Source organism: Punica granatum, chromosome 2, assembly GCF_007655135.1.
Source record: "Punica granatum isolate Tunisia-2019 chromosome 2, ASM765513v2, whole genome shotgun sequence".
In the NCBI taxonomy this organism is placed as follows: Eukaryota; Viridiplantae; Streptophyta; class Magnoliopsida; order Myrtales; family Lythraceae; genus Punica; species Punica granatum.
This window is the reverse complement of record NC_045128.1, coordinates 5,853,815-5,868,438: the sequence shown is the minus strand read 5'-3', so window position 1 is coordinate 5,868,438 and position 14,624 is coordinate 5,853,815. Positions and strand designations below refer to the sequence as shown.

At 36.5% G+C, this 14,624-nt stretch overlaps 2 protein-coding genes across 3 annotated transcripts; one reads left to right on the top strand and one right to left on the bottom strand.

Moving 5' to 3' along the window:
• Window positions 1-8,275: 8,275 nt before the first annotated feature.
• LOC116194366 (GDP-mannose 3,5-epimerase 2-like) lies at window positions 8,276-10,994 on the top strand. 2 transcript variants are annotated; one of them, XM_031523173.1, is made up of 7 exons: window positions 8,276-8,318; window positions 8,751-9,164; window positions 9,286-9,379; window positions 9,511-9,640; window positions 9,738-9,870; window positions 10,088-10,295; window positions 10,389-10,994. In XM_031523173.1, exons 2-7 carry the CDS (start codon window positions 8,752-8,754, stop codon window positions 10,545-10,547), a joined length of 1,137 nt encoding a protein of 378 aa, XP_031379033.1. In that variant the 5' UTR covers window positions 8,276-8,318; window position 8,751; the 3' UTR covers window positions 10,548-10,994. The 2 variants fall into 2 exon arrangements, with proteins under 2 accessions (XP_031379033.1, XP_031379034.1); XM_031523174.1 differs by having other exon boundaries at window positions 8,279-8,286.
• Window positions 10,995-12,155: 1,161 nt separating this feature from the next.
• On the bottom strand, window positions 12,156-13,862 carry LOC116198123 (40S ribosomal protein S25-2). Its single transcript, XM_031528467.1, has 4 exons — window positions 13,717-13,862; window positions 13,524-13,598; window positions 13,096-13,230; window positions 12,156-12,519 (listed from the first exon to the last, which is right to left on the bottom strand). The coding sequence occupies exons 1-4, from the start codon at window positions 13,717-13,719 to the stop codon at window positions 12,406-12,408; spliced, it is 327 nt and encodes a 108-aa protein (XP_031384327.1). The 5' UTR covers window positions 13,720-13,862; the 3' UTR covers window positions 12,156-12,405.
• Window positions 13,863-14,624: the final 762 nt, after the last annotated feature.

Below are 14,624 nucleotides of genomic sequence, written 5' to 3'. Positions count from 1 at the left end.
AATATGCAAGAGTATTTGGGAAAATTGGGGGGAAGAAGGGCAGACAATTTGGCGCTCAAATGTGTGTCGGACATAGATGGAACGGTGTCGTTCCAAGGGCAGGGCAGGGCAGCACGGCAGAGGAAGTGGATGAAACAACGTCCTAGTTAGTCGTTTCGTGTATAAGAACGGCTCTCAAAACGCTGTCGTTTGAGCACTTTTGATGCCAGGTCCGATTAGCAAACACCGTTTGAGCCATGTCGGACCGTGAGAGCAACTTCGCGATTGGGCAAATTGATTGGTATAGCAATAGTATGTGTATGAAATTACGAGCAAAATTTTAGTAGGATTTTAAGTGAGTTGCGGACAACTACATGTATAAAATTAAATAGTTTTCTCTTTATTTTTTGATAACTAGAGAGATTTGCGTTTTTTCCTTTTGTATAGAATATATGCATGTAAATAAAGTTACAATGCAGTTTAATGAAGGAAAAGCAACTGATTGTTGATTTTATTTGGCAAACCCTCATTGGTATTTCCTTACCAAATGCAAATTTGTCTTGGTGTGGTACGGCCTGCCAAGAATTTTTCTTTGTTTGTAACTTTGTCTATGCATTTAGACCCACTTTACACGTAAAAGAAAGATTAATTATAATTATTCATTAGTTTCCAACTTATTTCTATTTTTGCAAAAGTTTAGAATTATGGGACACAAATATATAATAGTTTGTAAAATTGCATTATTAAAAGATTATACATTCACTTTTTATATTAACCTTAATTCTTTTTAACGTAAATCGACTTACTTTTAGTAAAAAAATCGATTTCATTATTTTACAATTTTTATAACGAGAATAGTGTTGTATTTTTGTAGAAATTAAAATATATTTTAATTATAGGAAGTAATTCAATATTAATTGATTTGATATTTTTAAATCAACCAATAAGATAATTAATGATAATAATTAATTATATTTTTTTGAATAAAATTTATAATTTTATTTATTTTTTAGTATTTTATAGTTATTACATCTTATAATTTAATCAAAAAACTTTTTTACATGTAATGCATGTTTAAATTCACCGGTGACTATAACAGAAATGGTATTCCCTCCTAATCATTCTGCCGACAATCCCTAGAGAGAAGATAAATGCCGGCATGTCAAATACTCCCATTTAATGAGTTAGGAGCATTTCAATGCCTTATTGCCTGCGAAAGAAGATTTTTCGGACACATGTCAAATACGTTTTGATTTCTTAATTAAATATCGCCAACTTGGGCGGCGCAATAAAGGGGTGGTGGTGTCGTCCACAGTGCTTAATGATAGGGGCAATTTTCGATCCAGCGGCTGACTTAGTTAGCCGGGGTTCATAAGAAATATTTTCCTATTCGAAGAAAAACGTCTTTTGAAAGGAGGATGATGTTTCATACAAAATATAAATGCACTTCAAAAGACAATCTAAAATTAGAGATTAAACAAATTTTTAATAAAATAAAATAAACTAATTATTCAGAAAAATTCTATAAAACACGTTCTTTGCCCGACAATATAAAAGTTACAAATTCAACACTCGTCATGTCTTAATATTAGATTTTTTATTTTCTAATCTTGAGCATTCTTTGTAATCGAAAAAATTTAATTATAAAATAGTGATAATTTTTAAGTTATTTTTACTTTTGAAAAACTCTATGGAAATAATGAGAAGGTCAATTAAAATATATAAAAGTTAGGGGATTGATTTTTTTTATATTCAATGTGTTACATGCCTTATAAATATAAGCCACTAAATTTTTTTTTAAAATCTTTTTACTCACTATAGTTTTTCCAATAACCTGTACAACTATACAAAATATCGCACTTACAATTTATAGTGTTTATTGTGTCTGCTTGGTCAAATGTATACATATCCTTTTCTTTTATATATGTATTCAATTGTAAGCAATGTGTTAATCAACTACTTTCGGTTATACAAAAAACTGTTAAAGAATTACCGTACTATACGAGGGTGGAAACTAAATTGTCATTATAATCGACGCAATGGTTTCTTTTGGGGCAATAAAGATAATATTCGATTGATATATATATGTTTCCTAAATTGTTGTTTGCTTACTAGTTTGGCTTTTTTTTTTAAGAGAGATTTATGGATTTAACATAATAATAGGAAACTAAAACGAAATATTGAGGTTGTTGTGACAAGATCACTAAAACTCGAGATGAGATAACATAGAAAGTAAGATCAAACACCTCACATATGTGGTAAAACTCTCGGGAAAGAGGGAGATGTCCACGGTGCGGAGCGGGAGAATCCAGTAGATGATAAACAAAATATTACAACCCTTAGAGATGTTCTCAATCTCACCCCAGTTACAAACCCATATCGAGAAGAGTCTAAACAAGATCTCTCAATTCTCTCAATCGTCTTACTCTAAACTTAGATTTCAAGAACATAACACCCAAGAGAATTTATCGAGAAAATCTCACCATCACCAGCCCCGTAATCCCAGACTCTCTCTCACTGGCCCTAAGGGGCCCCAAGGTTTCGTGGCACCAAGCCACCTTTTACTCTCGTACAATACCTTATATAGACTTTACAAGAGAATGTATCATAATATATCCAAAGAGATCTTAATATCTCCCTTAGAATATATTTTAAAAAAAATATATTCTGAGTCACAACGAAATTACACTAAAACAGAAACTAAATATCAAGATTTTTTTCTCAGCAAAACTTGCAGAGGCACATTGTAGCTCTTGTCGCGACACTTTTGCTACATGATCTATGTTAAAGTTGCCATGGCACATTTGGTATTTTACTGCGGCAAATTTCATTAATTGCATCTTCTTGTCTTCAGTTGATCTTCGTTCTTGTCTACGGGTCTACAGGCATCCGGACTTGATGCGAGACACCTCCAACAGAGAAAAATAAGTCCCATTGGTCATGATCGAAGACGGGACCTCTTGATTTCGAGTCTGTGCCTTGTGCCGTTACACCTAAACTCTTTCCTCCCATTGGCCTTTCGTTTATTATCTTTAATGTATATATATGTATGCATATGTACTAGGTAATTGAACTAGTGCATTGCACAGATTTATAAAGAAAATTTTACTATGAGAAGTTAGATATAAAGACTTTAATTGCTATCATTTTATAATTTATATTATCATGTATAAAATTACTGTTGATGCTATATAAATTTCAACGAGGTAAAATTTCAAATCTGCACTAAATAATATTAATTGAAGAGCTCAAGCTAAATGCTCATGTAAAATACTTCATATACATAACCTCAATTATCTATATAACATATAGAAAGATTTAAAATTCTTAGTTTTAATTAATGAAAGAATAATAATCATAAAATCTATAAAATTTTAAATTTATTGAACTATTTTTTTCTCAATCACATTTCATATATTAAGTTTCATGAGTTTAAATAACTTTCGATGTGAGATTTCTTAATTGAACTTTTATAAACCTAACAATGAATTTAAAAATTTTAGATAATTCTCAATTATCGTAGAATTATGAATAATTATTTAGTAATGAATTCCTTAAAATTATGAATATCTATTTATTATGAAATAACGATAAGTGATTAATATATTTCTTTGGATATATTTATTTCGGTATTCATAATAGTAATAATTATTATTTAATTTATATATTGCATATTAAACGTATTAACAACATTTACTATTTTACCCTTATTTATTAAGGTGAATTCATTTTAGTATACATATATATATATATGTATATTAGATTTTTTTGCCCTACACAGGAGTTTTACGAAATATATATTTGTATCTTCACATAATTCAAACTTAATTGTTTTAGTTAAATTTCTTTAATCTCATGAAACCATTTCTTTTTTTTTCCTGTGTAAATCATTATAGAATAATTATATCCAAATTTTTTGAAAATTATGACTAATTCATGTATTAATTCTATATTGGAGAAGCAAAAGGAAAGTAGTGGCGTACTGTTTCAAAATTATCAATTTTCTAATTTGATAAAAAAATTAGTAATTACAAATTTTGAGTATAAATTTATATATCACACTTATGCATAAGTTTGAGGATATATTAAAATTAAAATATATCATCTCCAAATATATTTTATATAGTCATCATATTTATGCATAAGTCTCGAGGACATTTATATTATCATATTAATATTTCATGTCCAAGTATATTTATGCATATATATTCAAATTACTAAGTGTTTGTATTTATAAATTCTTACTTTATATGCAATTACTAACTTTGAGTCATTGTTTTTGCCGACCCCATTTGGGGGAGAGGCCAGAATCGAAGAACCCCCAAATTTATATATTTAAAATTGCCTATTTTCGAGCAAAAAAAATTCAGTGTTTCTACGATTCCGGCTTGGGGGCCTCGACGCTGGCCACCGAGCCCCCATTTGGGGTTGCCAGTGACCATTGACGTTGCCAGTGACCCCAGTTGGGTGGCAGTGGCCGTCGCCGAGACCTCCACCATCAACCACCTTTTTTCCTTCAATTTTTTTCATTTTTGTTTTTCAAAATTTATTTTTATTTGAAAAAATATTGGCCAATCATCACGTGACACTCTGATGCACATGTCAATGATTTCCGTTAAAATTAATGAAGATATTGACCCCGTGTTAACATCGTTATTGAATCGATAGTTTATGATTTTTTGATGAAAGAAAAAAGTTCATGGTAAAATCAATAAAATGTGAAAGGTTTGAGTTTTTTTTTATATTAATCCTTAAAATTATAGGGTATTTTTATTTTGGGTTAATTGCGCCATATAACCTAACGTTTGAAGGGATTCTTAGTTTTAGCCCAACGTCATTTTTTTGCCTGAGGTATCCCAATGTTGCTAGTTTGATGTCACCATCTATCCCCAGGGGACTAGATGGTAAAACAAAAATAGCAATATTGGGATTTCTCAGGCAAAAAAATAACGTTGATTACCTTGGTTTGATTATCTTGGGTTTGGGCCTTTTATGGCTAGGGCCATCGATGTTTGATCTAGGGGTTTGGATTTGTAATTGAATATTGCGCACGAATACTGGCCTAATTCCCTCCATCTACTCTACTTTGTGGTGGAACTCCCTCTGTAATGGAGTAGAATTTCATCGTGGATTTTGGACTATCTCCTTCATCTTGGTTTTTAACTGAGGTCCATGATAAAATGCAGCTAGAAGGTCGTGATTGGATATAACTATTTCAAGATGGCAAATGATAATTGCATTTGTTTTTTTATGAAGTGATTATTTCACTTATTTCCCTTTGTTGTTTGCCTAGCGGATAAGTCGTTTGATTCCGCTCTTGTAATATCTAACTGGGCATTGTTCCTATCTGTCCGCTTTTGCGATAGATTATAATGAATATACTTTACCTCTTAGCAATATATATATATATATATATATATATATTTATGTTTGATTAGTTATTCATGCCACGTTAGATAAGATATTCCTCCAACAAATTTTGGGTTAATAACCGAAAAAATTCCAAACTTATCACATGTTAACGATTTTAGTCCTAACTTTTTTTAATCAATTAAATCACAAACTTTCAATTTGATAATAATATTAGCATGTCATTAAAATGTATGTTAATTTTAACCGGAATTACTGACGTGTATTGACAGTGCCACGTGGTCCTCAGCGATTGGTCGAGTGGGTTCCACATATTTTTAAAAAATAAAATACATTTTGGAAAAATAAAAAATAAAACAAAAAAGGAAAAAAAAAAAGAGGTTGCGAGGCCGAAAGGGAGGGGGAGGGGAGGTGGCCGACGGTGGGGGCTCGACGTCGGCCCCCATCCTCTTGATTATGGTTGCCGGTGACCCCAATCGTGGTGGTAGGGGCCGGCGTCGAGGCTCCCAATGGTCGGAATCGAAAACCCCCCAAATTCCATTGTCGGCCACCTCCCCTCCCCCTCCCTTATGGCCTCACAGTCACTTTTTCCTTTTTCTTTTTCTTTTTTTAAAATTTTCCAATATTGTAAAATTTTTATAAACTGTGGGATCTACAAGACCAATCACCGTGAGTCACGTGACACCGTCAATTACGGGTCAGCAATTCTGATTAAAATTAATGGACATTTTAACGGAGGGCTAGTATTGTTATAAAATGGAAAGCTTATGATTTAATTGATTAAAGAAAAAAATTCGGGATAAAATCGTTAAAATTTAAAAAGTTTGAGATTTTTTTAATTATTAACCTGCAAATTTTTCTTTTCTATATTTGAAGCTGCTATAATGTCAAGCCAGAGCCCACTAGGGCAGGTGGTCTCACAGAAAAAATCTGGATCCAATAAAAATATTTCGTAAATTGTCCATGAACAGAAACAATTTCGAGCACAGGTCGTGCCAGGCCCTTGAATATCGAAAGAACTGCAAATGGAAACAAATGGGATGAAACGTCCTGAAAGGGTTCGGAATTTCATCAATAAAGTTGATTGGATTTTCTCATTTTACGGTTGGATTTTCCATCAAAAGCGGGGAATGTATCTCTCGAGAAAGGGAAATACTGTTAGAAGCCGAACACCAGACTACAAGGAGTATGTCAGCGTCAAAGTACACATGTTGACATGCACTCACCCCTTGTCACGTCCATGGCACAAAATCAGTCAAATCCTCAATGACATGCAATTTTAATTTTCTTTTTCGGCTCGAAAATATGCAAAAAAAATTTTTTTGCTCGGGTCGAAAATATGCAATTTAAAATATCGAAATTAGAAGGTGGACATGATTTATAAGTACGAGATTTGCCATTACAATTTACAAGAACACTGGAAGGTTCTCTCTTTTCTATGGATTTGGATTGACCATTACGTTTAGTTGGGGAAAGGCCTGCTCACATTGTGTGGGCAATAGTTATGCCTTAATCAATCAAATAACCGATAATTTTTACGGAAAAAAAAAACCAACTGGGTAAGTAACATATGCAATACTTAACCTCAAGATGTGAAGCAGCCTTCATATTTCATCCATAACAGCAATCTTATCAAGTCCTCCCTAATTCAAAAATTCAATAAAAATCTATTATTCCCTCCATACAATAATAAACAATAATGTAAAATATATCAAATTTTATGTATTGTATCACTATATCTTCTCTCAATAATAAAAAATTTATTGGTTGTCCTAGAAAAAAAAAATAGGTTGCTACTTATTATAAAATCACTAATATAGAATATCAATTCACACACCTCAAAATATGTCGAGTAACCTCATGATTCGAGAATACCTTTACAGTTATGTTTAGGATAGTTTATGAACAACTTCATTCTCAAATTTCGATCTTCCCATGTGGAAAACAAAGCTGTAAATAGATATATTTTTTTCTAAACACAAAATTCCATTAAATCTCAAATAATAAATTTACCATTATAAATGCAAGTAATAAATATGTTTATGATCTTTCATAGATGCATATCTTTTATCGGTTACAATGAATGAATGTCTTTTGACTTCCCGAGGTAGGGTGGTGGTATGTAATTGCACCAGTTGTCACCTTTTTATTAGAGGTGACTGAAAGGTCATGCAAGTAGAGACCTATTTCATCATATGTGGTACATTCTGATGATTTGCCCCATCTTTTATAATTATATATAGATTCATATTTTATATGCATTTAATAACTTAGTTCCATTTAATCCTAAATATATAATATTTACAATTATATCATTATTCATTAGACTATATATATTATTTATATATTTACCCTTTTAACCATATAGCAATTTTTTCAGTGTGTACCCTAATTTCCAAAAGCCCAATGAACCTCGACTAGGGGGTAATGCTCTTCCAGTCGTAGATTTTTTTCATTCACAAGAACTCGAACCCTAGACCTTATTTAAATAGAGCAAGCGTCGAACCCTAAAACTATATAACATTTTGACAAGTACCTTTCTAAATATCTTAACGCTGCGTTTAGTAATGTAGTCAAGTTTGATTTAATTTGATTTAGTTAGATTTGAGAAGATGAAGACAAAAGTAATTCAGAAAAATATGTGAGAGAATTTAAAGAAGATAAAAAAAAGTAATGATTGCGTTGTTGAATTGAAAAAAAAATATTAAATAATTGAGAAAATTTAATATTAAAAAATTAATTGTAATAATAGATAAGAAAAATTACGAGAAAGAATTTGAAGTAAAAGATCAAAAAATAATGATTGTATCGTTGAAAAGTTTTTTTTATAGGTCATAAAAATTAAAGTTAAGTTAAGTTAAATTTGATTACGTAAATAAATGTATGGGGTAAGACATTACATGTATATATATTGATCGATAGATGATGCTTTTCACGGTCCTGCAATTGCTTGTTCTGCTTGTTGATTTGTCAGTTTCAATATTCCTATTTCATTTGCCCTTTGAAGTTCGTTAAGATTCTAGCAATCATTTCCTTGTCCTGGTTGACAAACCCCATTTATGGTTTTAAAGCCTTTATCCACTACTCGTACAAGATAGGACTTCCAAATATGTTGTGTTATTCAACTTTCCAATTATTGGCCGGCAGGCTATATCTAGTGGAGCTTATAAAGATTGTCAATCTTGTAACTGAAAATATATATATATATATATATATATATCGGTCACACACAGAAAAAGAAAAAAGATTGCTGGTCTCATTTGATATTTTCTCGATGAAAACTTTTTTCAGCTCTAATTTTGCCGTTTTCCTTTTTGTTCAATATTGCGCTTCTTGCCGTTTCCTTTTTGTTCAATATTGGAAGGGCGTTCTCGTTTCGTGATCTATTTTCTTATGTGCAGAATGGGAAGTGGTGGTGGTGAGAGCGTCTACGGTGAGTTCACCTATGAGAACCTCGAGAGGGAGCCCTACTGGCCCTCCAAGAAGCTCCGGATCTCCGTCACTGGTGCTGGAGGCTTTATCGGGTCCCACATTGCCCGCAGGCTCAAGAGCGAGGGCCACTACATCATCGCCTCGGACTGGAAGAAAAATGAGCACATGACAGAGGACATGTTCTGCCATGAGTTCCACCTCATGGACCTTAGAGTTATGGATAACTGCCTGAAGGTCACTTCTGGGGTCAACCATGTGTTCAATCTCGCGGCTGAACTCGGGGGCTTGGGCTTTGTTCAGTCGAACCACTCGCTCATCCTCTATAACAACACAATGATCAGCTTCAACATGCTCGAGGCTGCCAGGATCAATGGAGTCAAGCGGTTCGATTCACCTTTTCCTTAATACATAGTTCTTGTTAAGCCTTCTCATTGGTACATATAGTATTGTTGGACAGTATTAATTTAGGGGATTCCATCATCGATCGGTTCTTATTGGAAACAGGTTCTTTTATTCCTCAAGTTCTTGCTGTTACCCTGAATTCAGGCAGTTAGAGACCAATGTTAGCCTGAAGGAATCTGATGCATGGCCAGCACAGGTTCGTTCGTATTGGAGTTTTTAAGCCGACTGAGCCATTTTAGTTATCTGCATTAAATTTTAAATATATATATATATATATCTGGATTAATGCTTTCGAAGCGAAAATTGATTATACCTACTACAATGCAGCCTCAAGATGCTTACGGGTTAGAGAAGCTCGTAACTGAAGAGCTGTGCAAGCACTACACTAAGGACTTTGGGATTGAGTGCCGTATTGGCCGAATCCACAACGTCTACGGACCTTTTGGTTTATGGAAGGGTAAGTTCTCGGTCACTGAACATGTTTGACATGACGACATAACTACTCCTCATACTAAGAGATAACCTTAAAACCTGGCTTGTAACTTCCATTGCAGGTGGCAGGGAGCACGCCGGGGCTGCTTTCTGCAGAAAAGCCATCACTTCCACCGATAAGTTTGAGATATGGGGCGACGGGAAACAAACCCGTTCCTTCATTTTCATTGATGAATGCGTCGAGGGTGTCCTCAGGTAAGTAAGGCTATTGTTGTCTGGACTGCAGGTTATGTCCGGGGTTATAGAGGGAATGGGTTAGAATTTGTATAAGAAGTCTTAAAACCCTCCATAACCTCCCATAACCGGCGATCCCAAACAAGTTGGTTCGAAATATAATTGTCGTATCTCCATAGGAGTTCTGAGTGAATATATTCCTGAAGATCTAATAAACCTGTCCTATTAATTTGTGCAGATTGACAAAGTCCGATTTCAGAGAGCCAGTGAACATTGGAAGCGATGAGATGGTCAGCATGGACGAGATGGCTGAGATAGTCTTGAGCTTTGAGAGAAAGAAGCTCCCCATCCACCACGTTCCTGGTCCACAGGGCGTGCGCGGTCGGAATTCTGACAACACCCTCATCAAGGAGAAGCTTGGATGGGCCCCCTCGATGAAATTGAGTGTAGGGAAAAGAACACTTTCACTGCTTTTCGAAACTCACACTCATGATAGAATGGTGATCTCACTTTTATCATTGATCGGTTTCCTTTTACAGGACGGGCTGAGGATCACCTACTTCTGGATAAAGGACCAGATCGAGAAAGAAAAGGCTCATGGCATCGATCTGTCGATCTATGGGTCATCCAAGGTGTTGGCCACTCAAGCGCCTGCTCAGCTTGGGTCCCTCGGTGACGCTGATCAATATGGCAACTAATAAGTGCAGTGATCACTTCAACCAGAAGATTGGGATAATCAACTAGTTGTTCTTTCCGGTTGAGAGAATGCCTTTTGTTGTGCAATCATCGGGTGGTCCTGAAGCTACTACATAGATCAAGCGAGTTCTTTGCATCCTCTATTGATGTTCTGTATTCCCGTATTGTAATAACAGATCCGCGTCCGTGAACTAGTATAGCGAATGCTGGATATAAAAGATTTCTCGATAAACTAAGATCATTTATTGGTCTTGGTATCTAGTGAGATCTTGAAATAATTGGCTTAGGCAAATAATTTGGAAGTAGATGTCATTATTGCTTGTTTTCTAAGTTTTATTTGTCACGGGTTTGGGTCTTCAAGCACCGACTTATTATCAGTTTGTGAGTGTAAGTGTCAACCATAGCATGGGCAGGATAGTTGGAATAAATTTCATTTCCAGACTTCGCTATCTTTTGGACGAACAAATCTCAATATCCGTTCGAACTAATCCTGTCATGCTTCCAATATATGGTATCAGACCGACTGCACTTCATTCTAACAAGTGATATCCGAGCGTTTCTGCCTCCAACTGGAAATAACATAGATAACTGCACTTCATTCTAACAAGTGACCTCGAGGTCCCTCCCTCCCTCCCTCCCTCCCTCCCTCCCTCTCACTTCTTCGGTGTGATATTCAGTAGCCGAATGTATCCTCAATAGCCCAGTTCGATAGAGGTTGGCCTAGTAAGAGGTAAACCTCCTCAGATCATGGATTTTCTCGACTCGCATCAAATAACTTATTTAATGAAAATAAACACAGAATTGATTGAACCAATCTTATTCAAGTCGGAGTCCCCTTCTTCACAGTAGAAAGATCACGGCGCTAGCAGCAGTTCTTTTCTGTTTGCAGGTTCATTTCGATACATCTATAGTGCTAATCTTCTCTTTTCTGGACCTCGAAATCACATATCCAACTCATTATCAGCTTCTTCATATATATGGTGATCCTGCAATAAGACATCTCCTTCTGATAAGGAAATATTATATATTGCATAATTTTACTAAAATAGCTGGAGTAATTAAATAAGGAATAGCTGGATTTGCGATCGACAAGACCGGATGCCGAGGCCTTGAAGGAAATCCTGAAGCTGCAGGGTCAGGTGGATACTTACGAAATGAAGTCGGTTTGTAGTTGGGGGCGGACTTGCTCGTCATATTGGTGTGATCGGATCTGCAGCATCAGGTGGATACTTATGAAATGAAGACGGTTTGTAGTTGGGGGCGTATTTGCTCGTAATGTTGGTGTGATCAGATCGAGTAGTCTGAGCTCTTGTTGTGAGAGCAGGTTCTCGACGACGTATGGTGGCTGTTGGCGTACGTGCCAAAATGGTGCCATCACATGCCGATTTAGCTTCTCTTTGTGATTTAAGATGATTGGAACCGATCACAGACTGGGGTGAAAGAGGATCCCTCAGTTGAAGTTGGTATGGAATTTCCGTCAATGGTTGGTGATTACATCATCTTCTCTACTCATCTGATATTTGAACAGCCGGCCACTCGATACTGGACCGGAGATCCAGTCACCGTTTGATTGAATCTCCCCCGAATAAAAAGATTCATAAAAGAGGATCTTGCACCAATAAACCTAATACATTTTAATGACAAAGTCTGAAATAAACGATGGTCAACATATAATCACTAACGAAAAAGTTGATTCTCAGCATGGGAGATAACAAAATACTACAGAACTTTCCAAAGAATGGCCAGTGATGCCAGTCCTATCTCTGATGGACCCGAAAGTCGAGTCGAACATTATGCTACCGAGTAACCGAATAAACATGCACCGAAAACACACTGAGGAAAGTCCCCAGGAATAATAATCTAAGTATTAGTGGCCCTGGTGTAGATCTGCTGGCTTGCATGGGCAGAAACCATCCTGATCAGACCTCGGGCCATCAGCTCCCTGATTGCCTTCCTCGCAAGCGACCCATTAATCTGTGGTGTTGAATCAATCGAGATTGTACCGAAATGCATTAATTCTCTCATTGAAAGAAATATGAACAAGCATGTGGTTTATATGTCATGACAACATTCCAAAACTTTAAATTAGACTTGGCTACAACCGGCAGCTGTTTAATGTTATATATCACAAACAGGTTTTTACACCATACCCGAGTAATAAGAACTGAAAAATGACATGGTAGGTCGAAGTGCAGGGCTCAGCAATAAGTTGATCATACTGTCTACTGTAACCTACTGGTCTCTCTCCCGTATTTACAACTTATATTCTATCACGATAGAAGATTGTCAAGTAACCATCCCACCGGGCACATAGTGATTGATCTAGTCAGTTAAAGCAATCTCATGGTCGGAAGGAAGCTCATAACATAAATTACTTCAAGCAAAAGACAGGGAGATTTTCAGACTACATCTGTGTCGGCTAGAAATAACCTGGCTACCCTGCCAATCTTCAAATAAAACGATAACTCTACCCGAGCAGGACATGATGATGGCTCACATACCAAGAGGGTCAATAGCAATTCACAAAATGCCTCAAGTAAAGGATGGTACCCTTAGGCGATCCGAGAGGATGGAGGGAGTGATAAGCTTGTACTTGGGTGCCTCGGACAGGAGCTTGTCATAGGTTGCCTGATCGAAGAGAACCATGTTGTTCACCTTCTCCTTTTGCTTTCCCTTGCTCCACTTCTACTCCCCACCAATGACAGCAAGCAGTAGCATCAGTCATCACAATCACAGCTTCAAATACCAATAATTCACAACTACAAACAGCAGGAAGCTCAACAAGCAATCGAAAAGCATCCTATCGAAGGCTTAATACTCAAAAATGGCGAACCAAGATCAGATTTTCCAAATACGGAACAGATCCCACCACCCTCTATTTCAACTAATCGGAGCTAGCAATTGTGAAAGGGCAACAATTGACATGAAGAACAATCGGAATATGGTGTCAAAAAGCATAGCCTGGAATTTGGGACGACCTTCTTCTTCTGCTTGCCACCGCCGGACTTGGCTGGCTTGGAGGATGGAGGTGGGGCCTTATCCTTCTTCGGGGCCTGCAATTGCAACACCAATCAACGTCAGAGAGAGATTCAAAACAGAAAATCACGTAGAAGATAAAGACCTTCGTCTCCTCCGATTCAAAGCAGAGATTTTGAAGCAGCTCATACGCACCATTTGATCAACCTAGAGGCGAAGACGGGGTCGGGGTCGGGGTCGGGGTCGGAGGCGGTGGCGGGACGGAGGCGCTGCAGAGGAAGAAGCAGAGCAAGGGGAGTGCAGGGTCTTTATCTACTCTAGGGTTTTGACGGGGATAATTGTTTTTAACACCCCGAAGTTTTGCCATTGTTTCATTTGTGCACCCAGTAGTTTTACACATCATCAATTTGATCCCTGGAACCTGGCCATTTGGTCCAAATAATCGGCATGAACAACCCACAGTTCACATGCAGCCCAATTGTACCCTCAGTCGATATGGCGGGGATCTCCTCTCACCTATTGAAGAACAAGCCGTCAAAACTGCATCTTGACAGGCATTTCTTATTGTGGAGTTGCACTTGAAAACCGAAACTTGAAGGCAGAGGCAAGCCTTTTGATGAAACCTCGAACTTCTTGATGTACATCTGGTTATTTATAAGCTGGCAAAAAGAAAGAAAGAAAGGAGTTCTGTTATATCTTACATATAAATATGGGGGCAAAGAGGATGACAGTGAGACTTCAGGGCAAAACGTAGAAAATTGCTCTCTTTGGAAATGACATGAAAGGGCCCCAGCATGGGCCGGAATTGTTGTATGGACCAGAGTGGAATGGCTCTGGTGTTGGGCCCACTAAATTTGGGCCCTCTGCAAGCCCATCCAAAGGAAAAGCCCAACTACACCGGTATATATACAAACTAGTGTTTCAGTCGTCGGACCTCTTTGAAATCGTTGATTAAGTTCGTTTGGTAATAATAAGCACATTGAACAATCGGAAAGTAGATCCTACGTACATTACAGTGTGCCAAAAATTCACCGTATTAAATTATTAAGTGGTACATGAGAGCTAGCGTCATATTCGCCTCGATAGGTATGACACTAGCCCGG